Source organism: Homalodisca vitripennis, chromosome 4 (assembly GCF_021130785.1).
Source record: "Homalodisca vitripennis isolate AUS2020 chromosome 4, UT_GWSS_2.1, whole genome shotgun sequence".
In the NCBI taxonomy this organism is placed as follows: Eukaryota; Metazoa; Arthropoda; class Insecta; order Hemiptera; family Cicadellidae; genus Homalodisca; species Homalodisca vitripennis.
In genome coordinates, this window is record NC_060210.1 from 79,207,816 (window position 1) to 79,235,807 (window position 27,992).

The 27,992-nt window shown below is 34.5% G+C and overlaps 1 protein-coding gene across 2 annotated transcripts; it reads left to right on the top strand.

Annotated features, from left to right (window-relative positions):
• The first annotated feature begins 1,238 nt into the window (after window positions 1–1,238).
• On the top strand, window positions 1,239–27,706 carry LOC124359607 (transport and Golgi organization protein 11). Of its 2 annotated transcripts, none has more exons than XM_046812492.1 (6): window positions 1,239–1,362; window positions 7,544–7,764; window positions 14,488–14,582; window positions 15,680–15,861; window positions 20,279–20,471; window positions 27,244–27,706. In XM_046812492.1, exons 2-5 carry the CDS (start codon window positions 7,548–7,550, stop codon window positions 20,460–20,462), a joined length of 678 nt encoding a protein of 225 aa, XP_046668448.1. In that variant the 5' UTR covers window positions 1,239–1,362; window positions 7,544–7,547; the 3' UTR covers window positions 20,463–20,471; window positions 27,244–27,706. The 2 variants fall into 2 exon arrangements, with proteins under 2 accessions (XP_046668448.1, XP_046668449.1); XM_046812493.1 differs by having other exon boundaries at window positions 15,680–15,837.
• The last annotated feature ends 286 nt before the right edge of the window (window positions 27,707–27,992 follow it).

Genomic DNA, 27,992 nt, shown 5'->3' on the forward strand with positions numbered 1-27,992 from the left:
AAATCTGTAATAAGAGTTATGTAATAGCTGTAATAAACTAAGGGTATTAAAAAAGATTAAAAAAGAAACTTGCGAGTAAATATTCAACCAAAAACATAATAATAGAAATATGACAAAACCAATGACAACTACCTGACTTAAATACCTAACATAGCATGTGACATCATTAATAAATACAAAATTTTGCTAATTATATTATATTACAAAAGAATATTATATTATATTAGAAAACAGTCATCCAGCATTTAGAAATATGTGTTACTTAAATATGTTAAGTCAAAATAATGATTATTGGCAAAAGAAAAAGTTACCCTTATTTATAAAGTCATTTAATAATGTAACTGAAATGATGCCTAACATCATGGAAACTGAAGGATTTAAAAATGACTGGGATTTTGAATTACCTTTATTTATGGGAAGAAAATAGTATAAAAGGCGATACTAGATTAACAAATTTAGAAGTAAGTAAAAAGAATACGAGTTAAGAAACTCTAAAACAATTGTGGTTAGAAAAAATGTCACTATCACATTTAGGTTATGTTTATGTTTATACTGATGGATCCAAAACTGACACGAGCTCCTCACACGGGCTATCTGTAGTTGGCAGGAGGGGCCCCTCCATCCCCACTCTTTCTCTCCGCCTCGGTTGATCACCCCATTAAATCTCACTCGTGAGGAGCTCGTACCTAGTGCCTAGCATGAGTCTAAATCAGTCCAACCGAGTCCGCCAGATCAGTAGCGCGTTCCCAAGTCTGAGCTTGGTAAAAAAAATAACACAATACTACATTCATCTGTTACAAGCGCCTGTTAATCACGATAAACTGTATTTTTCATCCTTTACTTTATCTAACAAATATTTTTAATATTGTCACTGAATAGTTTGTAAAAAAATTGTTTTTTATTTTTTAGAATAAAGTACACTTTAAAAATAAAAATTACTTTAATATTAGTGGGAATAGGTTTTTTATCTGTCTGTATTGGTTTTCTATTATGTCATCCATAATAAGTAATAACACAGTACCTACAAGATACTTATTTAGTATACAAGTTATGTAGAATCTTGGAGCATTGGAAGAAAAGGTTTATTGTATTATCACTAGTATAAACGAATACAATCTTTATAATTTTTATATTGGAAAGTGTTGTATTAGTTTATACAAGTGCTAGTACAATATACAAGTTATATTAGTATTAGTTATACCCAGTGCGCATTTATTGATTAGATTCGTATAATCTGGTAGACTAGTAGCTATATCTCAGCTGTTTTGTCAAATCTTCAATTTACATAATTTTAATTTAACCCTTCACAAATTTCAAGTGTACAAATTCTTTACATCACACACAAGTTCAAGGATAACACACACGTAAATATTTATAAGTTTACCTTATATTGCATAATTTCTTATAAGTCAATACTTTTTTTACTAAAAATATGATGCCTCAAGTAAAGGAATAAAATATAGCAAACCATAGAGGCTTTTAGTTAATCTTTGAGGTTAGGTAAACTGAAAGGTTCCTATTAGCCCCTTTAAAATACATTTCATCATAACTTAAGAGTATTAATATATGTTCCAAAATGAATATTATTAAATAAGAATTTTGTGGTTCAGGTCTTGGAATGTGTATATCAAAGACTTGGTGAGATGCAGGTAGGGTATTTATTAACACTTTAATAGTAGCAGATGCTTTATGGCACAGAATTAAAATGAGAGTCCTCAAAAACACTCAGTATAGTCACAGTGAAGGTGATATATGGGGTAGGGTCCAATAAGTGGACCCGGTTTTTTATATCGAAGAATATAATCATTGATACCTAATATTCGCATATCGAATCATAGACTATCAATCGATATAAAAGTAATAACAATCATATGTTTTAAATTAAAATGTGAATTTAATGATGTAACAAATAATACAAAATCAGGGAAACTCATAACTTTAACTAAATGAAACAGAACGAGAACAATCAAACAGCAAAACCAAAAATAATTAAGAAATGATAACAAACATTGGGAATAGAAAATAAATTAGAACAAAAAAATAATTAGAATAGGAAACCGAAATTTGTCGAACTATCTACATGTCTTCGCCTGGGTAGCAATTTTTTACAGCTTTTAAGAAATGGTTGAATGCGTCCTCTTCAGAAAACCGTACCTCTCTTCTATATAAATATTCACAGAGGTGATCTGCGAGAAGGTCGGCTGGGATACCACTTCTTAGACTACGTTTTACGGCTCTCCACGAACTTTCAACTGTCTGAGTGTTGGCACCAGTTGCTGGGTTTAAAAAGTTTTCACTATGGTTCACAGTAAAATGGACAAAACCACAATCACTTAATCCAAAATATGCTTTCCACATATCTGTAACTATGGTTGTTCCAGGCTGCACGTGTTTTAGTACGAGAGGAATGAGAGTTTTTGCATCTCGTTTGTTTTCAGGACAAATCTCTATCCTATATCTACCCCCACGTTTTTGTCCTTCCGGTATAGTTTCTATTAAACCTAGAATTCAGGTTCCTTCTACCAACCTCCCTTTGTTATTTTTACGTTTACCAATTTTACACTCATCAATTTCCACCACCACTCCAGGACCTTCAAGCTCTTCTTCCCTATTAAACTTATCATCTATCCAAACAAAACACACTTCCCTGCAAAACGACAGCCAGTCAGATATCGTACTTCTAGATGGACTGTGTAAATCAGAACTACACTCAAGAATTAAAAAATCGTAATTTGTCTGATTTCTGGAAAATAAGTACATTAAAGTCACAATATTGCGCAGTCCGAACTTTGACCCTTCAAAAAAACTATTCTTCAGTGCGTTTTTACTAAAGTTGTGTCCACCATTACCTTCTTTTTTGCATCTAAAGACGACCATGTTAGCTCCTCTGACAGTTATATTTGTTACCTTTCCACAAATATCACATAATGGATTCTTAGGTACTAACCCAACATTCTGAAGCCATAAAAAACATGTTTTATCATCTTTTAAAGCAATTTCGTGAAGCTTCCTAAGATTGACAGCCATTTTTAATACACAATGTTACTTATGTGAAATTTAAAATATTACCTTAATTGTATTATTTGAAAGTGTTTACAGCTGTTCATATAGATTATTTAAGTTAATTGTTAAAAATAATTAATCAGTATCGATTGATTATATCGATGGTTATGATTAAGTAATATCGTTTGCCAATTTCGATATAAAAAACCGGGCCCGCTTATTGGACCCTACCCGATATATGAAATGAAAAATGTTAAAGTATAAATTTAAACCGTAAATCTTAAAGTTTACAGTCCTAGTACCTATGTAGTCTATTGTAGCAAAATTATACTTGAATATAGACCAAATTATGGACAGGCTTATTTAATTGTTTGAAGACCATGTAGCTAGATCGTTCAATGTGATCTGCGGTAGGGAACGTACTGATCGCAAATACTACTGACTTCAGTGGGGTCTTTGGCATCACTCCGCCCTTCTGGTGAAGGAAGAAAAACATCCCTAAAGATAGTACCTAAATTCAAGCTCAGATCACGAGAGTGCTCGTTAAGGTTATCTTTAACTTTGGTACTACTAGTTACATATTTATGATAACCAAATCTAAACCTACATATATCGCATAACAATAATTAGTAGACAGGGGCAGAGTGGCCTCCTTCTCGCTAACACCACTTCCTTATGGGAGGCAGAAACAAAAACCGTTTGTTCTTTCTAATAATGTAGTTATTTAGGTCTCAGTAAAAAAAATCTCTTCCAATAAATGTGGCCTTCGGATAATAAAAAAGTACCCAAATTACATATAAGATTGTTATAATGGAATGGTTGATTCCGTATCAGATTGAATATTGAAGAATCAATTGATTGTTATAATGGAATGGTTGATTCAGTGTCAGATTGAATGTTGATGAATTCAATCAAGAGTACCATAACTACTTAGTTATTTTTATGAGGATTATGACTATAAAGTAACATTGGGTAATAACATGTAAATGAAACAGATTATATAAGATAAATAAATGAGAATATAAAAGGAAAATATTAGCATTAATTTAATTACACTTAAGATCCTGGCAGTTCTTTAACCCAAAAGGAGTTCTGCCAAAATATTTGAAAAGAAGATCTAAAGATTTCTAAATGCCAAGGATCTATGACACGGTATGCGTCAAGTTGGTAGATTTGTGGACAACTGAAGCACAAGACTTGTTTTTATATGATCATGAAAATAAAGTAATTTCAGTAGTTCAGAGCAGTTAATCAAACCATTAATAATCTTGAACAAGATTTAGAGATCAATGCTGCTCTCCTAGATGAGAACATAAAGTATTTTTGTCGCATTTCAATTAGCCATTAAAAAAGCGATTGGGAGAACAAATTCTAATAGTCTAAAAGTTTGTACATTTGTATCCTTAAGGGTTTTGATAAACATACTAAAAATCCTCTTTGGTGGGGGGGAGCCAAGGTGGGGGAGATGAAATGTTACAGTATTACAGTTTCTCGCAAATATTAAAAAAACTATTAAGTTTAGCGCATAAACCATTATTTAAGAATTGGGAGTAAAATTTCCTACAGGAAAGGTCTTGTGCATATTTGTCATAGAATTCAATATTAATTGTGATATATGTAGAGGAAACTTTGGTAAAGCCATAAATTCCTTGAATTCAATTGTTATAACCTCATGTAACATATAGAAGCCTCACATAATTGTATGTATTTTTGTTTCTAACCTACAAAAAATGAGTAGGCTAGAATATCTAGAAAACATTACCACATGTCCTTGACTGTATCACTACGCCACAAACGCTCTGTGCTACTAAACGTTTCTTGGCATCACCCAGTTCAGAGCTAAGTCTCCTCCTTCCATCTACCTTTAGTTACTATTTTATCCTGGCCTTGTACCTATGTCAGTGAGATTCGTGAATATTTTTTAGTTCCAGATGGCTTTATGAAATACATATTTTAGCAATGTCAATGTTACAGTAGATAAGGAGGTAAACGTATTCAATCAGATCATGACTCTGAAGATGAATGGCTCTCAACTTGCATCACTTTAAAGTAGTCCAAAATAACAAGTGAATTTGAAGCAGCTTGAAGCAAAATGGGCCAATGGCTTTACTATTATCTAGTACTTTGACATGGTCAGTTATCATTATGAAACAGTTTATTGTTTTACAACACTGCAGTTACTGGCTTGCTCACTTTGTTTGAGTACAAAGTATAATAATACCATTCTTTCATGCCAGTGGTCCATTATGCCAAATATGTGCATTTGTGACAAATTTGACACAATTATAGTTTTTTGCACAATATCGCTCACTACGCAATACCATATTCAATGCAAGGTTAATTGTGATAAGTTAACAAATAAAAAATAGTACAGACTGCAGTATAGTAAGTGGCTACCACCACAATCATTTATGGTACCACATTACAAATACCTAAACTATCAAATAAAAATTATTCTATTTATAGTTATTTACAATTAATTATAGACAACTTTTTTAATGTATTGAATAACAATATTCTTCCACATTAATTCAAACAAATTAAAATAATTTGTATGGTATCTGAGTAATGGTTGTAAGTACACCGGTGTTGTACTTGTGTTATTTTTGTTACAAGTTGTCAAACATGTTTATCCTTCAAAATAGTAAAAAAGTAACTAAATGTTACACACTTTCGTTTGTCACTTTTTATAAATACACATAGCCTAAATAGTTTTATATTCATCATTAAATTATTGTTATTTTGTATATAAAAATAGCTTAAGTATACTGTAATTTGAAATAGGCCTACCTATTTAATGTAATTCGGTTTGAAATTTTGGTTTTGGTAGTTCAGATGATTAGGAATAGCCTATTGATGATTCAATTGTGGTGGTGGCCACATGCTTCACTGCAGCCAAAGAACATCAGCACAAGATAATGGGGATAAACTTAAAGTTGGACATGAAAGTCACTGTTCAACAAGAATACGTATTAGGTAATCATAACAAGTCTTCATTGTTTCAGCTTTTTATGTAAATTTGATATATAACACCTTTGGAACCCAAGTGTTTTCCAGTATGCTGACCAAATATTAAATAAAGTGCGATTGAGAAAGCTAAAACAAAGACTATAGTTGCTGTTGAAGGAAAAGATGTTGATCCTGTACTTCTGATGGCATAAACACCTCAAGAGAAGAGTATTTTCTTTAGATGTTTTACAGGAAGAGGAAATGTTCACAGAAACACACTTAGTTCCCTATTACTTTAATGTAAATGTTCTTCCATAATTTCTCTGCATAGTTTCAGTTGCGCTGATACTAATTTAACAATACAATATAGGATGGGCAAGATATTTCAACTTCAAAATAAATCTCCACATGTGAATAACAAAATGTAGAGGCAGATAAAACATCAGTCTGATTTGTTATGGCATCATTGTGTAAGTCTCAAGTGCATCATATTATCGGACTTCACACGTGTTTGTTACTCAACAGTTGTATTTAAAGTTTGTTATTGACGACTGAAGGTATGAAAGGATAATAGGATTTCGGACATTTGCCATCGTTATATGTTACAAAATGTATAATACTACGTTTCGAGATATGCAATCTGATAATATTGTATCTTTCTCAGACTTTAATAACCTTACATAACTACAGTCTAGTTTAAAATAAACAATCATAGCCAAATGTCTGGATTGGACGCCAAGCCAATCCAGACATTATCACGGAACAGAATGTAAGTCACGAGCACAATAAGTCAAGCTCACAATCATATGTCACACTAGCACAGGTGAAAGTGGGATACGTAGCAGATGCAAATCACAAAACGTAGTTTTATACAATTTGTAACATATAACGATGGCAAATGTCCGAAATTGTATTATCCTTTCAACATTTTGTTTAGGCCGATGACAGCCTCACAGACAGATGTACTATCTTGTTCAGGCGTTATAGACTGCAATGGGAGTGCAATATATAAAATAATATTTTACTAATTTTTAATGTTATAACAAAGTAATTTTTTATAAACATGTTATATTAAAATAAGTCTTGTTTTTAAAATTTGTTTTCAAACTAAACTCTTAATGCGTGGATACGGATAGGTTCGTACCATTGAAATTGTGGTAAACTGGAATATCCATGGTCTTTTATTTTAGTTTATTGGGCACATTATAATTCGTGAAAATGCTTTGAATGTGTAGGAATGAGTAAATGTGTTAATATATGATCATCAGCAAGCAAGTTGGATTGTGTGTCACATGAAAATTAAGAAAAACCAGTGTTATTTCTTTTTTTGACACTTCGTGTTGTGAAGCGAGGCACAGCATTCAGATATAACCGTATGGCTCCCCCACGTATATGCGCGTCTATGTAGACCTTTGTGAACAAATTTGTTGGTTACTTCTTCTTCCAAGATATAGAACATAAATTTTTCTTTAACAAAAACAGAATTAAAAAAATCTAAATGTATGCTACTTGAATTGAGGCCAAATTTTCTCCAGAGCTTTAAGGGTTAATATTTAAAATTAATTTGAATAGTAATTGGAATATGTTACAGGAACATGTCGAAGGCTGCAAGTCCCACACGATTCTCCGGTGACATGGATCATTTTTACGACCCAAAATTTACTCAAGAGATTAGTCAGAAGATGCGAGTTCCAAAAAGGATAAGGGTTGATGGTGAAACAGAAGATGATGTTTCAACTAATTTACCTCTAAGTTCTTGGAACCAACCAGATAAATTTGACATGCAAGTTCCTGATAGGATTCTTGTAATTGGTAAGTCATTATATTTTGAATAATTAGCAATCAAATTGGTGTAATGAACATTTGTTACATTTGAATATTAGCCTAGTAATACTATCTAGTACTTTGTAAATCTGCCTATATGTGGTATAATTTTGTTTAAAATGAAGTATAGAACATTAAGATGTATAATACAATCTGCATATAATATGGCAAAATTTCTTTGTACATAATGGATAATTTGATGTTTTCATCTGGCCAGTACTCTAGCAATGTCACTGATTCACGTCACATATCTGTATTTATTCTAAATTTATTAAACTGTGTAAAAAGATTATTAAACACACAATTGATTACCATTTTTTTAATATTTGAGCTGTCTCCCATTCCACATTCGGAGGGTAGGGTGTAATTTTGAAATTAAAAAAAAACGTCTATAGGTTCTGTTATTATATTTATATCCTTAGAGGAAGTTTGAAAGTTCTAAACCATTTAAAAATCAAGGGGGATTGGGGCTCTTGTTATAATATGTAATATCACTTATGGAAGCTCTCACCAAAGATGATTATCTATTATGTTATAAAACTTTAACTGATGATCTTCAGATTTGTGGATATTCATTGATATATGCTTTTTTTATTATATAGACAACATTTATATGGATATGACACCAGAGACAATAAAGGAGTACTCAGGTTCGTAGTGTGGCTGTTTCTTATCACTGTTCTAGCATAGTTTTGCAATACTTACAGAATTGTATCTTAATGCTGTGATGGCACTTTGTTTCCAATATCTTCTTGCAATGGAAAGTTGAAAATGATTTTCATATTGTGGCTAAACATTAAAAAAAATGTTGTGGAAGGTTAGTATTAAAAGGTGAAAAGAGACGCTCTTTTCGGACACATCAACAAGAAAGGTTCAACACATTATATGTTAATCACATCATGCACAGTATGTCTTTTGATGTTCAGTAATATAAATTATCTCTTGCATTTTTTTCAAATCTTTTGCTCTCTTTGACTCAGCATTCTTAATTAGGATAAACTCACAAAAAAATATAACTTCAATATATTAATAATTTTAAAATCATTATTTCATTAACTCATAACTGTTTATGATCTAATGAGGAACATCATTAAATATGCAGCAGAGCTGGATTTTACTGTCTTATATTTTATTAAAATATGTTTAGCTAGGAAAAGCATACACAAAGTTTCAGTTGCTCGTGATAATTAATATAATTAATGAAAACAACCCGCTTCCTATAATGATGATAGTTGTTAGGATATTGACTTTTATTTGATGTATTGGGACTGAGGTGAAGTTATTTTTTCATCTGCAACAAAGTATTGTCTTTGGAACAATGTTTCATGAATTAAATTTGTACATTAAATTGTTTCAATTGTCAAATTCCAATAAATTGTTTTAGTTAAAACGATTTATAATTTCCAGTGAAATAAGTTCCAAATATGAAAGTTGTTTTATGTACATTCGTACAATTGGAGGTATTAGCACTAATTTTGGTACATAATTATGGTCTGAAAGTATTTCATCTTACAAACATTTGAAAGAAAAAAGTATAGCAATACAGTAAGATAATAAGTCTCATATTTCATTAAAAATCCATGAATAGAATAGAATGATTTAGTTAAAATATTTTCCTGTACAAACAGAGGTATATACTGGTCCCTAACCCTTGCTCCAGCCAATATTCTGACAACTTTCTTCTGAATCACGAATATGTTATTGACTCCACTTGAACTGCCCCACAGAGTAATGCCATACAACAGTATGCTCTGAAAGAAGCTGAAATAGGCTACTTTAACATATAATTTTGGTATTTTTGCATGTAGGGCTTTCATCAGGTAGACTACACTCTACAAATTATTGCAAATATAGTTTGTGTGGCTGTTCCAGATAAGTTTCTCTAATATAATACCAAGTAGTTTGGCTTTGTCTAAGGTTGTACATTGGTCAATTGGACAGATCTTTTTCTGGCTGAATACGATAAACTAAGTCTTATCCCTATTTAATAAAAATATGTGACTCTAAACCAACCAGTAGCTTTTTGTAGTGAATATTTACAGTTGTTATTTAGACTATTTATATCTACACTGGAGTTGATTAAGATTGTGTCATCAGCAAAACAAATCACATTACAAGGAACATCATAATCTATGTCATTGATCATTATCAGGAACAAAAAGGACCAATCACATACCCCTGTGGTACACCTTAACATATATTTAATACATTCTAAAGATTTATCATTTACTGAAACAATCTGCTGCCTCTCCTCAAGATAGGATTTCATTAAGGATAAGGAGGTACCACAGAGACCATTGTAATTTAATTTAGACAACAAAGTTCTGTGGTCAACACAATCAAAATAATCCTGAGGTTGCACAAAGTGACTCCAGTATCAGCTCTATCTTAAAAATTTACGAGTATGTTATTTAATAAATGATGAACCGCTTGAATTGTAGATCTCCTTGACCTAAAAGCAAATTGATATACATAAAAAGGAGTGTTAATCTAAAAGTGCAGGTGAAGTTGATGGTGTATAATTTTTTTCTAAGACCTTGCCAAACACAGGTACTAATGAGATAGGCCTATAACTAGATAGAAGGTCTCTATTATCTTTCTTAAATATAGGAATCACTTTAGACAACTTAAGTTTACTAGGAAAAAAACTTCTGTTAGACTCTTATTATAACAAAAGGTTAGTGGCACTAATATTACATTGATAATAGTTTTAAGTAAGACACTGATAAGCCATAGATATCTTGACTGTTCGAGCTCCTTAGACAACTTAAATGAGACATTACCTCTTCACAAGACATGTTTGTCCATTGAGAATTTGGAGCTGTGACGATTCTTGAGTTGAGAAGATCCAGCGCAGCAGTTGTCTCACCTACACATTCCTCGACTGCCTCTCTTACAGAAGAAGTGAAGAACTCGTTGAATTGGTTAGGATCCATGGATACTTGTGTTTGAGAACTGGTAGATGTCATGCTGCCATTTGTTTTCGGAAACTCTCGATGCTATCAGGCATGAACTGTTTCTTTGTTTCCCTCAGTAGGCTTGTATATTTAGACCGATATTCAGATTGTGCTTTATGAGATTCCTCTGTATTCAACAGTTTATTTAAACCATGAAATGTCATTAGAAGTTTTCTTTTTTCCATAAGATCTTTATTATACCACTGGAGTTTCTTCTTCTTGCAACCTTATCTATTTCCCTTAACTACTGGGAAACAGGTTTCATACCCGATTTTTACAATATCGAAAAACAAATCTAAAATTTCTTCTGCATTTAGATCCTGCTGAAGGCATGACCAGTCTGCTTCAGCCAAAAAAAAACTGAGTAGCCTAAAATACATTCATTTGTTATAGGCGTAATTAAAATCGGTCGTCCTGGCTCGCCAGGTAACTGTGAAGAATTTGATATCAAACAATATAGAAGCATTGTCAGAAATACAGTTCAACAGAGACACTATATCCTCCATGACAGATCAATAAACATACTGTCCAAAACTGCTTTATCTCTAGTTGGAGTTTGATTCATAATGTGCAGATTGTACTGCCTCAAGAGCAGGCATTGTTTGGAGATTTATATACATCAACTATATTTATATTACTATTTACAAGTTGAATGGCTGCTGCCTCATGATATATGTCAACACAGAATTTATTTACATCCACTAATTTATAATCCAGATTTGTCTTCACATAAATTAATGCACCTCAATGTTCAGCAGAAACTCGAGTATAGCAGGCAGCTACTTTAGCCTCTTAGATTGTAGAATTCTGTCTCTTGGGTCTTAAGCCAATGCTCGGATATACAAACAAGATCACGGTCACACTCTTGCAGCACTATCTCTAAATTAGTTTTGTTTTTTAATGATTTGTAAACTGACTTTCCTTTAGGCCTATTATGTTTTGAGGTTAAGTTTGTTTTAAGGTTAGTTTGAACAGAATCATTTTCCAACACTACTATTTTACTCGACTCTGTCCCTGGCTTGGTTCTAGAAAAGATACACCAGAACTTCTACGAGAATATCTAAAGTGACTAATATATGTCCCAGCTGGCCAGAAGTGAGTGGCTAACAAATCTGAGATAAAATTTAGGCTAGCAGCATTAACTATGTTAATTGACTATTTAGCATTAGGCTTACGCTTAAAATATATGATATATACTGCATTTTGTTACAAAGAGTATATTTTTATAATATTTTAAGTGAACAAACAGTAACTGATTTAAGTCATTAAGTATTTCTTTCCTGTTTATCAGTATATTTGGAAGAAATGTCTTAAAATACTTAACTGGCATACCACATTTTTTTAAGCATTGGTTTGATATCGTAGCCAATTAAAATATCACCTCAAGTTTTAGTGCCAAGTTTTAGATATTGTTGACTGTTATACTTCCATGCCTGTCTTTATACCATTGGGTGGGGGGAAAACATCCCATGTGTTTTCCATTTTTTTAATGTTTATTATCTCAAAAGCTAAGGTCTAAGGTTAAGCACATACAAAAATTAATAATCAAAGTAAGGAATTGAATTTGCTACACATATAATGGTATATGCTGAGCAGTCAGTACATGCACAGACCACTGCACAAAATATGTGCACTGTACAGGCATGTGTTACATGCACCAGAGAATGTGAGCGACTGGAAAAAATTCAACATCTGCACTGTCTGTGCCAACCCTTGTTGGTTTCCTGTTATTCCTTTTACAACCTTATTTTTGATAATAAGTTAAGGGAGATGTCTTATTTTAAAGATACAATTAGGCCTAATATATGCAAAGTATTTTTAAGTTTGTTTAACGAACCCTAAAAAAAGGTGTAGGAAGTCCCACTACCTGAGGGTAACACGCATTACAATAATTATTGACATGATGATGATTAGAAGTAGTCTCAATATGACTTTTTAGTACTGAAAACTCTCTGACTAACTATTGCCTGGAGTCCCACTGCCAGGGGTGATATATAGATGCCTTACAGCTACTGATGTGATACCAAAACCAGAACACACACACACACGCACACACACACACGCACGCACACACACACACACACACATACACACACACACATATAAAATTTGTATAAGTGGCAATAGCCTAATTTTATTTAATTTCAATAAAAATTTTTGGTATCTCCTTTTATGCATTATTCTGCCTGTCCTCATGGGCCACTGGCCTGTGCGAGGATCTTATCAAAAAGGGGGAGAGTCGATACAGTACAAGGTCGATGGTACTGACAAAATGTGCAACGGTCACAGACAGGATTTGAACCTGCGCTATCTCTAACGCAGACTCAAAGTCCAACGTCTTAGACCACTCGGCCATCAGCACTCCCATTGAATGTGTAATGGTAGCACATTCACCCGGCAAGTGAGAGATCCGGGTTCGAGTCCCGGCGGAGCAACTACTTTTTGTGATTCAATGTTTATTGAAATTGAAATTATATATAATTCTGGTTCTGTACCATTATATGTTTCGCAAATTCAATTCTTTACTTTGATTGTTAATTTGTTGTATGTGCTTAACCTTAGACCTTAAAGATTTTTTTGATAAACTGAAGAAGAGAATAGATTCCAAATCCTCAAAACAGTGTTCAGTTGTTTGTAATATACAACAGTGGCAAATGTTTATTGTCTATTGGCTATAGTGTGTTGCATATGTCATACAGAGTTGCCAGAAATCGTATGGTTCTCATATTGATGGTTAATGTAAAACAGTGGCTGTGTCTTAATCTATTGCTGCTTGTACTGTGCAACGTCTAACTAGTAACTGGCACTATCTGTGTAGATGAAGTTTTTTATCAGTACAATATGTTATCTCAAAAAGAAGTTACAGACTTGTGCTACTTCTTACACTCAGGGAAACCAGTCATTGATTGATTGGAAGTGGTGCAATGTTTAAAGTAATAATATTATCTTTTCGTTCACATACAAATGAATACTTGAAGATTAATCTAATAATAACAGAGCATATAATTCTTAGTAAGAGTAGGTCATAGGGCTGCTGAGATAAAATGCAGGATCTTATATTCCGTCCATCAATTCTATGTATGGTAGTTAGGTGAATTAAAACTGGTGAACATTTTGGGTACCAAAGCCTTTCTCTAATCTGTGTGCTATATCCATCTATTATTCCATAAAAAAATATTTCCATAAATATAATTTATTTCCATAAATTTCAAAATTGTCTCAACAAATTCAGTAGGTTAATGTCAGCTCCTGTAGTTATTATAAAAGTGCTAGGTGAACCAGCACTAAATGTTTTTTCTGTAAATGTTTTTATACATCTTTAATATCCATGGTAGTGCAGTTAATTTTTTTTTAGTATAAAATATGTTATTTTATCTAAATTTACTTTACATCTAACTGAAATATGTGATTTAAGTATATACAAAAATGTAACTTAGGTCAACATTTCAGAATTTTTTCAGAAAGACACTCCTCACAACTGATACATAACTATTTATATTGTGAAAGACATCCTTGGATTGAACCTAAACTGCTTCACTTGATGTTTTACTCACCGTACTGGCCCTGGATAGTGTTTAAATATAATTCTTTTAATCAGCGTATTGCCGGAGAAGATTAAAACATAAATCTTTCACTTATTGTATTAGGCACTGTATGGGTCGTATAAGTAATGCTATATGAGAAATTAATGTATGTTTATTTAAAACTAGTATACACTTGGATGTAAATTCCTAATCCACATGGTGTCAATCAGGTCAAGATCAACATTTTGGTACCAGAGCTCCACCCCGAGAACTGCAGTTTGAGAACTCCGTGATGCCACCAGATCCAGGCTTCGTGAGAGTGCAGGTAAAAGACATCATTGGATATCTATCAGTTCGATCGAGTTATCACAGTGTGCATTTGGCAATACAAGCTAGAGCCTGTGACCGCATGGTCGTAGACGTCAGACATTTGATCTGAGATAGAGATAGCGCAGGTTCACATTCTGTTTATGACTGTTGCACTTTTCATCAGTACTATCGACTTTGTACTTTATCCTCCTTGATAAGATCCTCCCACAGGCCAGTGGCTCACGAGGACAGAATAATGTTTAGAAGGGGATCAGCCTCTCAACTGGTGAACACATTCACAATATTAATAACCCATTTGACTTCTATAGCCATATCATATCATTATAAAGCTTTTTAAATTCTCTTTGATATGGTGGTTTTTTAAAATTATTGGACTTACAAGGTTGTATTGGTTACAATTAAATTATTTTATGTTTTTACATATGAAATCATAATCGTATGCTAACTTTAATTCATAATATGAATTACATAAATTTTAGACTTATATATTCTTATTCACTTGTGAAATCTGTACTTCTTCTTTCTTTTGGTACTCTAAAAAACAGTTGGTGTTGAAGAGATAAACGCTATATTTTATCAGTGAGTGATGTGCAATATATTTCATATGTCTAATTAGAGTATCATATACAACACAAAAAACCATTAAGTGAAATAACTCTTAACAAAATTCTCCTTAAGAAAAACTAGGCTATTTGTTAACTATTCACAAAAATATTATTGTGAATATATTATTTCATAAATTAAAATAAACCGATAAATATGATTGTAGCACAAATCAGAGAGGAATGATCAAGGTGATTGGCTGGTAGAGGATTAAGTTATAACAGATAGTCTGATCTATCATTGTTAACAATATCAAAAGTAAAAAGCTCTTTTACAATTAAAAATCAACCAAATAAACACATGTAATTAAATTGAAATAACATTTCACAATTTTTTAGTTATAGAATATTTCTTTCCGTTTAAATAAATTTATCTATCTGATGGAAGGATGTTCTTAAACTTAAACATCCTTATCTTGTAGCAAAAAGTAGAGAAAACTCAAATTACTCTGTACAAATGTTTTTTTAGTTAATGAGTAATTTGTTACAGACACCCCCAAGAGTAATTACCCTGGATGAACACTACTTCCCTTCAGCTGATGATGAGTTCCTGAGGCACCCTCCTGCTGAACCAGTGGCCAAGAGTGTGGTTCCCCCCACTAGACCCACCCAGATAAACAGAGCCCTGGACATGAGCAGTGAGCAGAGGTCTGGACCTTTGGTTCAGTTTAGGTTTGTGTGGCTTGGTTCTCTCCCTAGTCTATGTCAACAGTAGTTGTGCGATGTCTTATGGCTGATGACTGTACCCTCCAGATTATGGGTTGACATCCCAATTATTGTTTCATCCACTATCACTAAATTGATGTAATTAATGTACAGTATGTACAGTAATTGGTACCAACACAATAAAGTCTTTGAAGTTCATTGTTTACAACGGATGAGAAAGAACTAAAATAATGATTTTTTTAGAAATGTTAAGTTGTTTAAAACAATTATTACTGAATGACATCAGATGAGGTTATCTGCTATAACTGAAAATAGCCATAATTTCAGCCACATGTTTATCCGTACAATTTTGTGCATTGTATAAGTTTTATTTGTGCTTAATTATCAAGGCTATTAAACCAAGAACAACCTGTAAATTAGCAGTAAAAGTTTTTGTACAATTTTTCTTTAGAAATCTTCAAAGTAGTCCCCATTGGAGTCGATAACACGCTGATACCGTATTTTCCAATCCCTGAACGCTCCCTGGAAGTCGGCAACCTCAATGTTGTCTAGAGCCCTCGTCGTAGCACGTTGAACGTTTTCCAGAGTTCCGAACCGCGTCCCCTTAAGGTGTCTCTTGATCTTGGGGAACATAAAGAAGTCCGGTGGTGCCATATCCGGGCTGTAAGGAGGCTGTGGCAACGTTGCCCTCGACTGTTTTGCCAACTGTTCGGTGACGAGCAGGCAGGTGTGCGACGGTGCATTGTCGTGATGGAGAATCCATGAATCGGCAATCTCCGGACTGACTCGGTGAACCTGGGCGGTTAGTCGACGGAGCACCTCTCTGTAGTACTGGCCGTTTACAGTTTGACCGGGTGGCACAAACTCTTTGTGAACAATGCCTTTCACGTCAAAGAAAGCAATGAGCATCGACTTCACCTTCGATTTGCTCATGCGCGCTTTTTTCGGTCGTGGTGACGCCACTCCGAACTCTGCCGCTTCGTCTCAGGATCGTATTCAAAAACCCACGTCTCGTCTCCTGTAATAACGTGGTTGAAAAACTCTGGTTCGGTTTGCAGTCGATCAAGGATTTCCGAAGCGACAGCAACACGACGCTTCTTTTGCTCATCAGTCAGATGTTTGGGTACCAGCTTCGCGCAGATCTTCCTCATGCCCAGATCATTCTTAATAATGTTTTAAACGGTCATCTTATCAATTCAGACCTCATCTGCGATAGCCCGAATGCTCAGACGACGATCACTGTTCAACACATCATGCACTTTTTGCACATTTGTGTCCGTGTGACTCGTTGATGGAGGATCGACGCGCTGTTTGTCATGGACGTCATCGCGGCCCTCCCAGAAATTTTTGTGCCACTGAAACATCTGAGTTCTGGACAGAGCATCCTCACCGTAAGCCTCTTGAATCATTTGAAGAGTTTCCGTGGCCGTTTTCTTGAGTTTGACACAAAATTTAATGCTAAAACGTTGCTCGATCGTACTCTCCATTTTCACTCCGACGGGGTAACTGAACATGCACTCCGCTCTCGCTCGATACTAACTCTCTAAGCGCTTGGAGGCAACTGCTGCAGCCCGGTTCCTTTTCACTATACCCCCCACCACCACTGCAGCACCAGATACCGGTTAGCAGACGCTTTGACGGAGCGGGGCAGGCTCAGTCCGGTTACTTATTATACAGACCCTGTACTGTGATCTGACATATAGCCGGCACATGCTTAACACTCCCGGTGAAATACTTTACTTTTGGTTGAAATTAATAATGTCTCAGCTTAAGACAACTTCTTGGGGTCTGTTATAGCCGGGTACATGTTGCAGTATGTCTTGAAGTGTCAGAATATGCCAGAAAATAATTAGTAATCGTTACTGCTCATCATTATTGATCCTCTTTATTTTTAATCCACTTTCCAAAATACTTTATCTTCACGATTTAAATCAAGACATTTTTACACTGTGACACAGAATGTAAAAAAGTAATAATAAAATAAAAAATGACTAATAGTTGAACATTGATGAACAAAATAAATGTAAACATCTGCAACGAAGTGAGACGTCATCGTGTCACCTTATATTGAGAATAAACTGATATGGACAATGTGGTAACACAGCAAGGTTAGGAGGGGAATGGGGTGAGATGTCATTGTGTCGCCTTATATTGAGAATAAACTGATATGGACAATGTGGTAACATAGCAAGGTTAGGAGGGGAGTGGGGTGAGATGTCATCGTGTCGCCTTATATTGAGAATAAACTGATATGGACAATGTGGTAACATAGCAAGGTTAGGAGGGGAATGGGGTGAGATGTCATCGTGTCGCCTTATATTGAGAATAAACTGATATGGACAATGTGGTAACATAGCAAGGTTAGGAGGGGAATGGGGTGAGATGTCATCGTGTCGCCTTATATTGAGAATAAACTGATATGGACAATGTGGTAACACAGCAAGGTTAGGAGGGGAGTGGGGTGAGATGTCATCGTGTCGCCTTATATTGAGAATAAACTGAAATGGACAATGTGGTAACACAGTAAGGTTAGGAGGGGAGTGGGGTGAGATGTCATCGTGTCGCCTTATATTGAGAATAAACTGATATGGACAATGTGGTAACACAGTAAGGTTAGGAGGGGAGTGGGGTAAGGTAATTGTCCATACAGCCAGGCTTGCAATGATGTATCTCGTACAATAGTGTCTGATAAACTGTATGATTCAAAACCAAGGCAAATCACCAAACTAGACGAATTCTTGTATTGTAGTTACTTGGTTATTTTAACAATTAAAATTACAGTTAAATCCATGTTAAATAGTATAAAATCTGTATTGTCATATAACAATTTATATGGCCAATGCATAGAGAGATACAAACTATAACTTGCCATAGCAGTATCCATGCTCCTTAAGCCTAGGACAGACTAACTGGATTAGTATATTGGAAATATGCAACTTATCTTGAATACAATGTACTTGTTCTAGATTTAAAAGAAGGTATTAGGACTCGCATTTCCCAGCATGTCAACCTAAACTTTACCATGCATGATGTATGTGTTAGATTTTACAGAGTTTCAGTCTATATTCACACATTTTCTTAGGCATGTTGCTATCCCCACCCATTAGCCAAGCCATCTGTTCTGCGTTTCCTCACATTTAACTATAAATGTGATGAATGTATGTGTGTATGTGCAATGTTCATAGTGAAAAGTATGTGGAATGTTTTCCTATAATATTTTTATTTGTTAATTTTTTACACAGGATTGGGAAAATTCAGTTTACTCTGAAACAAAGTAACAAAGTCAAATGCGATATTTAGATACCCAAAAATATAACAATTGTGTTATAAATTACAAAGGTATACCCAGAATGTATTATTATGGTCTAAAAGTGTATGCTAAAGATTTAATCGCTGTAGCTACAAAGATTAACACATTCCCGACCAATCAGTGCAGACCTATAAATGTTTTTAGGTTATAATAAATATCAAATGATTTTTAACCCTTTGTACGCATTAAGCGGTATATATCGCCGATCGTAATTTCCCCGTAGCGCGCTAAGCGGTATAATTCGCGGTATCTCTTAACAACGTATTATAAACATTTCAGTTCCACAAAATGCCGTCAGAATGTGCATGAGTGTTTCTTTTGTCTTCCATTGTGATATTGGTGGAGCGTGACACATCAAAACAGCTGTCGTCAGTCACAAAATCTGGTTTTTGTTGGCCATGACTGCCTGCGCGCGCACTCGGCCAGCTGTCTCTACACTCGGAGCGGGTAAACTCGCTCGTGAAAACAACAGCTGAACGTGCATTGTTTGTTTAGTAACCTAACAGTGGAATGACTCACTTTATGAAAAAAGGAACAGCTAGGTGCGTTGTGTGTTTGAAGAGAGGACTGAGGAAAGAAACCATTTATCTTTGCAAGACATGCAATGCCAAGCCTGCTGTCCATCCGGATGACTGTTTTGAAGTCTACCACAGTCAAGCTCAATTCTAACTGTGCAATGTTCTAACTGTTTTGTGCCTTCTAATTTAATTTTTAACAGTGTACCAAATCCAAATTATTTTGTTTTAAACTAATATGTATCAAGTCTTAAAAAATGAAATAAAATAAATTTAAATTACTTCAAAACTTTTATTATGTATTTATGTAAATAATAAAAATATTTTTTTAACATAACATGTGTTTTTATATATTATTTAACCAATATGTTCAATAAAAAAATAAACTTTAGAAAAAATTAAAAAAAAAAAGTAATTAAGTGTAACAGTAGCTTTTTTACTGATTATTTAGCGTACCAAGGGTTAACTTAAAATAACTGTACATTAAATTTCTTATTGTGTGCTGTTTTTATTATTTTAAAAATAAAGAGATAAGGGAACACATTTTCCAATTGAGCTACTTATTAAAAAAATAAATCTGACACTGTTTGTGTGACAGTGCGGAAGGCATGTCGACCAGCGAGGAAGTGGTACATCTGCGCAGACAGTTGGCCAAACTGAACCGTCGTGTGATGGCCATGGAGTTGAACACACTACAACAGCAGCAGAGGGAGAAGATAATGTATGCTGTCATCACTGCATACTTCCTCATTAAGGGACTTATGTGGCTCAATCGCTCATAGACATCTCAGGTACACTCAAACTATTGTGTAACATGTAAAACTGTACCTAATTGGCAGAACTGCAAACTATAAACATTGGGACTGTTCAGGAATGTGGAGAAAATAAACAATACAGCGTTACATTCCAATGTTTTATTTCGTAGAAAATTTTATCCCAAAAACAGAAATGATATTTTTGTCCTAGTTTTTAAAAATAAATACTTCTGTATACATCAAATTATACAGAACTATATAAATTAAAAGTTTTTCCTAGTATTTGCAAAATTTAGCACAGTTATGAATATTTAAGACATACCTGCCCTAGTAAATTTATATGCTAATGAATAATCATTGACTCGATAGAGGCAGCTAGATAGATAAAATTATAATTTGACTGGGTAGGATCAGGGAGGGATATGAAGTGTATGAGATTCAATAGGCCACATCAGAAGGAAATCACAGTAGGTTGTGGACTTGATCCTGAGACCTGTGAAACGTCATATATGGGATACTTCATTTGGAAATACCATATGAGCTAACGAAGATGCGATTTTTAAGGTTGTAGCGATCTTTATTGATAGTCTTTACAGTAACTCAAACTTCAATCAAAATCCAACTACAATTGGAACAGTAAAAACTGGCGTGTCACAATAATCTGGGCAAGGACTGGAAAGGCTGCTAAAGAGCTGGCCTTTCCTTCTAAGGAAATATGACCAAGAATATTGCCCACTTTCCTTCCTCATGGTTCTTGGCTGGAGGCGATCCCTATCGCAAACCTTACCCATTGTGAATATCCTGTCACTCCAAAATCAGATCAAAGGTTCTTTTAGGTCTAATTGCAGTTTCTCAGCTTCTTGTCCTAAGAAAAAAAACATGAAATCATACTTCTTTAGCCCCTTAACGAGGAGTTACGGATTGCATTAATAGTGTCATGAATAAACTAAGCAGTGATTCTTCCTTACTGGGACATATCTGTGCACTATTTACGTTAGTGAGATTGATTTTCCTTTAGAAAAATGTTTGATATACTAATATGTTATCTCAAAGCTGCAGTCATTTGTAATCATGACAGGACAGTGAATCTACTGCTGGACAATGTTTTATTGTTGTTTGATGGTAATAAATAAATTTAAGCATACAAAAGTAATTACATAATAAATACACTTATTATAATAGATTTACCATGTTTAATGATAAGTATTGTGGTAAAAACAATATAAAAATCAGACCATAATAAGCTAAAATATTGAGGCTGTACTAAGCCACTGTATTTTGTATTAAAATTGTTATAAAAATGCCTGTCATAGGCTTCACTGCTGAAGCTAAAAAATCATGTCAAACGTTTCAAATACGTTCACTAAAGTCTGGAACAAAATAATAAAACATTTTGATAATTTCACAAGAAATTCTAAATATTTAAAAATCTGGGTCATCTTAAATCGGACTTAAAACTGGTGAAGGTAAGGTGACAGGGATATTCTGGTGGAACTCAGAAGTTTCATACTGAAGAATGAGGGCAACAAAAAGTGATAACTTTTTTGGACTAATAGGTAAAAGACCACACCAGAGAGAAGATCATCTGATAACAGTTCTCTGCACCATGTGTGCACAAAACAGTTTCTAGGCATTATGTCTTGAAACCGAAACGTAGTTCAGATGGCTGTTTGAAACACTGCAGAGCAACTTAAGTCAAATCTTTGGACAAATGTGCTGTACCCTGCATCTCTTCACATCATCTGCAATATGGTGAAATGCTGCCCAGCACTGCGAGTCAAAATGTTTCGATCTGTGTGTGTATGAGGTGTGATTGAAGAACACTGAATAATTTTTATTTCAAAAAGTAATAAACTTACATCAAATTTGATTTAATCTTATTCCAAGGAACCAATAAGGAATCACTTATTCCAACTTTAACTCCATGACTGGAAACACTTCAGGCAAGCTTCTTTCAGAAGGGCAGATAGCTGCTCGGTTGTGGCCCTCTCAATGTCAGGAATGATGAATTAAGTATTTCTTCTGGAATTTTCCCGGATATCTTTAAAATCGCTGAGGTCATTCCCTTGCATAAAGGAGATAGCTTCTTAGATAAAAATAATTTCCGCCCCACCAGCCTTTTGAGTGTATTCTCCAAGATCCTTGAGCGTATAGTTAAAGAACAATTAGTTTCCTATCTTTCTAACAATCAAATCTTGTGCGAGTGTCAGTATGGGTTCAGAGAGGACAGGAACATTTCTGATGCTCTTTTTGATGTCAACAGACAAATCAATGATGCTATATCTGACAACTTGCGCATTATTTTAATATTTCATGATTTGAGGAAGGCCTTTGACAGCATTGATAGAAATAGGCTGCTCCTTAAATTGGAGGCCACTGGAGTACGGGGTAATGCACTTTCATGGTTCTCAACCTACCTCACAAGTAGGCTACAGACCATGTCTGTCTGTGGGACCGAGAGCGACGCGCTTCCGGTGGACTACGGGGTGGTTCAGGGCAGTACGCTCGGCCCAATTCTGTTTTTGACTTATATTAACAATATCTCTAAATTGAATTTATATGGCAATCCTGTTTTATTTGCTGATGATAGCTTAATTTTAATAAAAGGTAGCGATTGGGGTGATGCCCGTTCTAACGCTCTACATGACCTCATGGTCTTAAAAAAATGGTTTAACCAAAACATTCTTTCATTAAATACATCAAAGACTAAGTTTATGCCCATCTCTCTCCAAGAGACCACAGACTATGCCCTCGGCGACCTCGTGGTTCATAATTGTGGCAGTTACAATGATCTTTGTTCGTGTGAAACTATTGAAAATGTATCGTCTTATAAATATTTGGGTGTCTTCTTTGACAAGCGTTTAAAATGGTCTGCACATGTTGAATATGTAAAAAAGAGAGCAAGGAAATATATATTTGCGTTTAAACATTTAAGTGAAATTTTAAATGAAAAAGAAATCAAACTTGCTTACTTTGCCTATGCCCAATCGTTGTTCTCGTTTGGAATAATAGCCTGGGGTGGAGCGTATACAACTCTTTTACAGCCACTGCAAGTGGTTCAGAAGGCAATCTTAAAAGCCGGTTTCAAAAAATCTAGGAGATACCCAACTGACACTTTATATCAAGAAACTGCCATTCTATCAATTCGAAAAATCTTCATTAAAACACTTCTTGTTCACATTTATAAACATTTTTATACAATTTTCTCTACAACTTCACATTCTCATAACACACGATATTCACGGAATATTGGTGTCGCATCAATGCAAATCAGTAAATCCTTCTCATCTACAAATTCTCTTTATATATCCCATCTTGTGTATAGAAATATCTGTAAATACTTTCCAGACAACCAAATATTCACCTCACCTTCAATACTTACATATAAGAAACGTTCGAATGAATGGCTGTATCTTATCAGCGCGGAGGAGGCCGAGGCAATTATCACGGCTAACTACAGAAGGACCTGCCTGACTTTTGACCCTGCCTCCCCCCTCTTGATGCCCCTTCAACAGCACTGATGCCTTTAGATGGACTTTTCCTATTTTATACTTTTATTTTTTTTTATTTCATAACAGTTTGTAAAGAAATCTGCTAGTAATGTGTTAGGTTGTTCTGCAGGTAGACTTTTTGATCCTTAAAATACACCACTCCTTAATTTTGTTTTCTTCTCTTTAAATATTTCCTTTAACCTATTTGTAGTACTTACGCTGATAAATTTCAATGCCGTATTATGTAGATACGCACGCACACGCGCGTGCGTGTGTGTGTGTGTGTGTGTGTGTATGCGTGTATTGATGTTATAATATGATAATTAATCACCAGATTAAATTCGTCCAAAATCTCCAGGGAAGCAACTCGAGCCTACGCACAGGCTTTTCCGCCCATGTAGGCTCATTTCCTAGGCCACTTTAAATTTGATGTGTATAATATTTTTATGTATAATGTTGTTATGTAAACATTTAACTAGTATAGTAACGACAATATAAATTTAATAGTAAATTTGCACGCATGTAAATATTGTTTGGAAATAAATTATGATTCAATTCAATTCAATTCGATGTCATAAAGTTTTCCTTTAAGCACAGTTTTAATTTTTGGGAAGAGCCAGAAGTTGCATGGTGCTAAATCGGGTGAGTATGGTGGATGTGTACAGACAGGAAACTTTTTTTGGCCAAAATCGAACAAATGAGAAGCGAGGTGTGACAAGGTGTATTGACTTGGTGAAGAAGAAAGCCATTCGCCCACTTTTTAGTTCTCTTTCTTCATATGTCGTTTTGCAAAAGTTACAGCACACCCCTATACAACTCACAGTTCACAGTTGTTCCCCTTGGAATGAACTCTGATCGCATTATGCCTCTTCTTCTATTATGGGGCGACCTATTGCCATGCAGTTAAGCCTCAAGGACATTTTGCGCACCCTGGAAGCACACTATGAAGTCAAAAACAACCAATCAGGTGCTCCTGGGGAAAATCGCCACCCTTTTTCAAATTACCAAAGATGGCGTATCGCTCTCTTGCTATTGCAGGACATCAAAGAGCAGGTGTTCAGCAGTTTCCTCCTGCTCGTCAAATATTCTATAGAATGGATCCTTCCAAAGGATATGGACTCTGTGATGATGCTTCCTCAGGTGACCATGTCCCGTAATTGGACCCATAACCTGAGAAGACACCAATCTACTTAGTGAGAGAAGGTCAGACGCCACCCTAAGGGAAGGCAATTGTAGAACCAATCTGCCTATTCTCAGATCCAGATGCAGCCTCCACCTTCTCTCATGTTCAGTGTAAACCCATTCCGTGATAGCCCCAAAGGATTCACACCAAAAAATGCCACAGAACAGTTGAGTTCTCATCATATTGGACACTGAGCACAAGTTAACCAGGACACCAGCTTTTATGTTCCCAGAGATCCCCTCATGACCAGGAACCGAACAAACAGTGAAATTATTGATTCTGGTATGGGAAGAAACGACTTGATAGTAATTCTAGACAAATTTGGAGTTGAACACACAAGAGTCCAATGCCTTCAATGCTGCTTGGCTATCTGTGAAAATGCTAATCATTTTACTCCTTTACCGCAGAGGAAAATTTTTACGTGCACACTCCATAATGGCTGTGACTTCTGCTTGAAAGACTTTTGAAAAAGGACCCATATTGACCACCAGTTCCCTACATGGTCTCACCCCCACAATTCCGGCGCCTGTGCCACTTTTTGTTTTGGAACCGTCTCTAAACCATTCAAATTCTGCTGGTGGAAGAGGTTTCTTTCCCTCTGACTAAGCCTCTCTAGAAGGTATGACAATCCTGAAAGGATCTTTGTGGCATTTTATCCAATGTCATGTGAGTTTTATCCAATGTTTTAACAATGAGCATGACCTTGATGTTCAAATGTGACAGCCGTGCCTTTTTAAGGTGAGAATATGCATTTCTGCATTTTGTTCTCAGGTTATATCTATAGACCCAACTTTCATCTCCAGTTAAAATTTTAGCCATGAAGTCCGTATCTGCTTGAAGACAGTTCTTTACTGATGCTTAATTTTCCTCCTGTATATCACTGAAAAGTCTAGGAACAAATTTTGCACTCACTAGTCTCATTTGCAATTTATCTGTCAACGCTACTTCTCTTCAACCGACTCATTTCCGCCTTTAAATCAGTCATACCATTTTCGCATACCAAGTTTTTAGAGTTACCACATTATCGCCATACACAGATTTTAACATTTAGTGAGCTTCTTTGGCATTCCTTTGCAACTTCAAACAAAAATTAATGTTAATGTGTTGTTTTGAAATTCATGATGTGCGACAGACAAGATAAACACAACCTCACTCTAATGGCTCTGGCAATCAACTGACAAGCTCCAAGATGTTGAAACTTGTTGCTGCCTGTCTTAACATATCACGCACGCTACTAGGCAAATTACATCATATGGATATAGTGTCATATAACCCAAGCAGTTGCCGCTATAAAAATGTATTCACTGTATTTCTTTATTAAACATCAGATTAATGAAATGAATTATCGACTTTTAAATGTTACATTTTGTAGTTATCTTCAGATTATAATACCGTCATGACAACGGAAGTAGACTTTTCAGTCATAAATAAATACAATGCAAATACAAATAAATAAAATACATGCCCAGTGTGTTAAATTCCCAACTTATTCCTGTTTTCCCCCTCGGGTGGCACCATGTCACAATGTTATAGGATGATGGGGGGAGGGGAGGGCAGTCAATATCTCCGTCCCTGGGATATGAATTCTTTACAATATTTATTTTATATATATATATAACATGACCAAAGGTAAAACAATTATTATCATTAAGTCACATTTCATTAAAAATACCAGTCCCATAAGTCTTATCATATAATACAGTCATATTGTACAACATTTATACCGTCGACTTCAGCCATTTTTCGTTGAGTCTAATTACAAAATTGCCTCAAATGACTATTTTAAATGCCGATATTTCATTGTGGAGAGATAATAACATTTATTCATTTTTTTTCTCTTCAGAGGAGGTATTTTGAAGGACTGTCGCTATGAATTTGTTTTTAAATTGACTCGATCATAAGTTGATCAATACCTTAAAAGTACTGACAAGTGGGCCTACTTACCTTTGCTAAGTCAATTCATATGGTGTTGATGTTTAGTTTAGAAAGAATTGTAGAAATTCTGATTTTTCTTTAAAATTTACGTTTTACATCTTTCATATCTTAATAATGTGCCTTATATAAATTATCACTGTGATTACAAGACTTTAAAATCACAGTGTTTAAAATCAATTATGAATCTTTTCATTTTCAGATGACCTGTTGGTGATAAACAACTCGGACTCACGACTGGGCGTAGACTACCCCAAAGTTACACAAACATCTGTTGTTTTTGCATCTCTATTTAGTACATTATATTGGTAAAGTAGAGATATGTTTTTTTTGTAGTCTCTGAAGTGTAGTGGTGCCATAGAACACTACATTCAATGTTCAGATGAGTACTGATGCTTTATTTGTGATAACGACAATGCATAAAAATCAATAACTGAATAAAATAAAAGTTATAAATTTAATTTGGTGACAAGTCTGTTAGGATTGTCCTTGCGGTATTTGTGTGTATCTTTTGGGAAGAGTGTCATATGTGGTGGTTTGTAAACACAGTAGTAAACAAAACACTGTTTTTCTAGAAATTTCATTAAATATTAATTTATTTTGTGCTGGTTACTTTATGAGACTGTTAACGTTAAAAATAAAACACCTATATTAATGGTTATGTATCTGGCCAGTTAAGTTTATTTTCTCACCCTCAAATCTGTAGTTATATACAATATTTACCTAAAATTAATATTTTGCCCCTTTGTTACAGCACTGTAGATAAGTGAATACCTGAATATTATTAATATATAAAATAAATGATTTATTTTATGTATATTATTGTTGTAAGTTTGAAATTCATTGTACAGGGCTATTGTAAAAAATATATGAGGAAAATAAGTAACTACCCTTTTGTAATAAAAAAGACAACAATAACTGTATTGAAAAAACATGGTAATTATTGAGTTT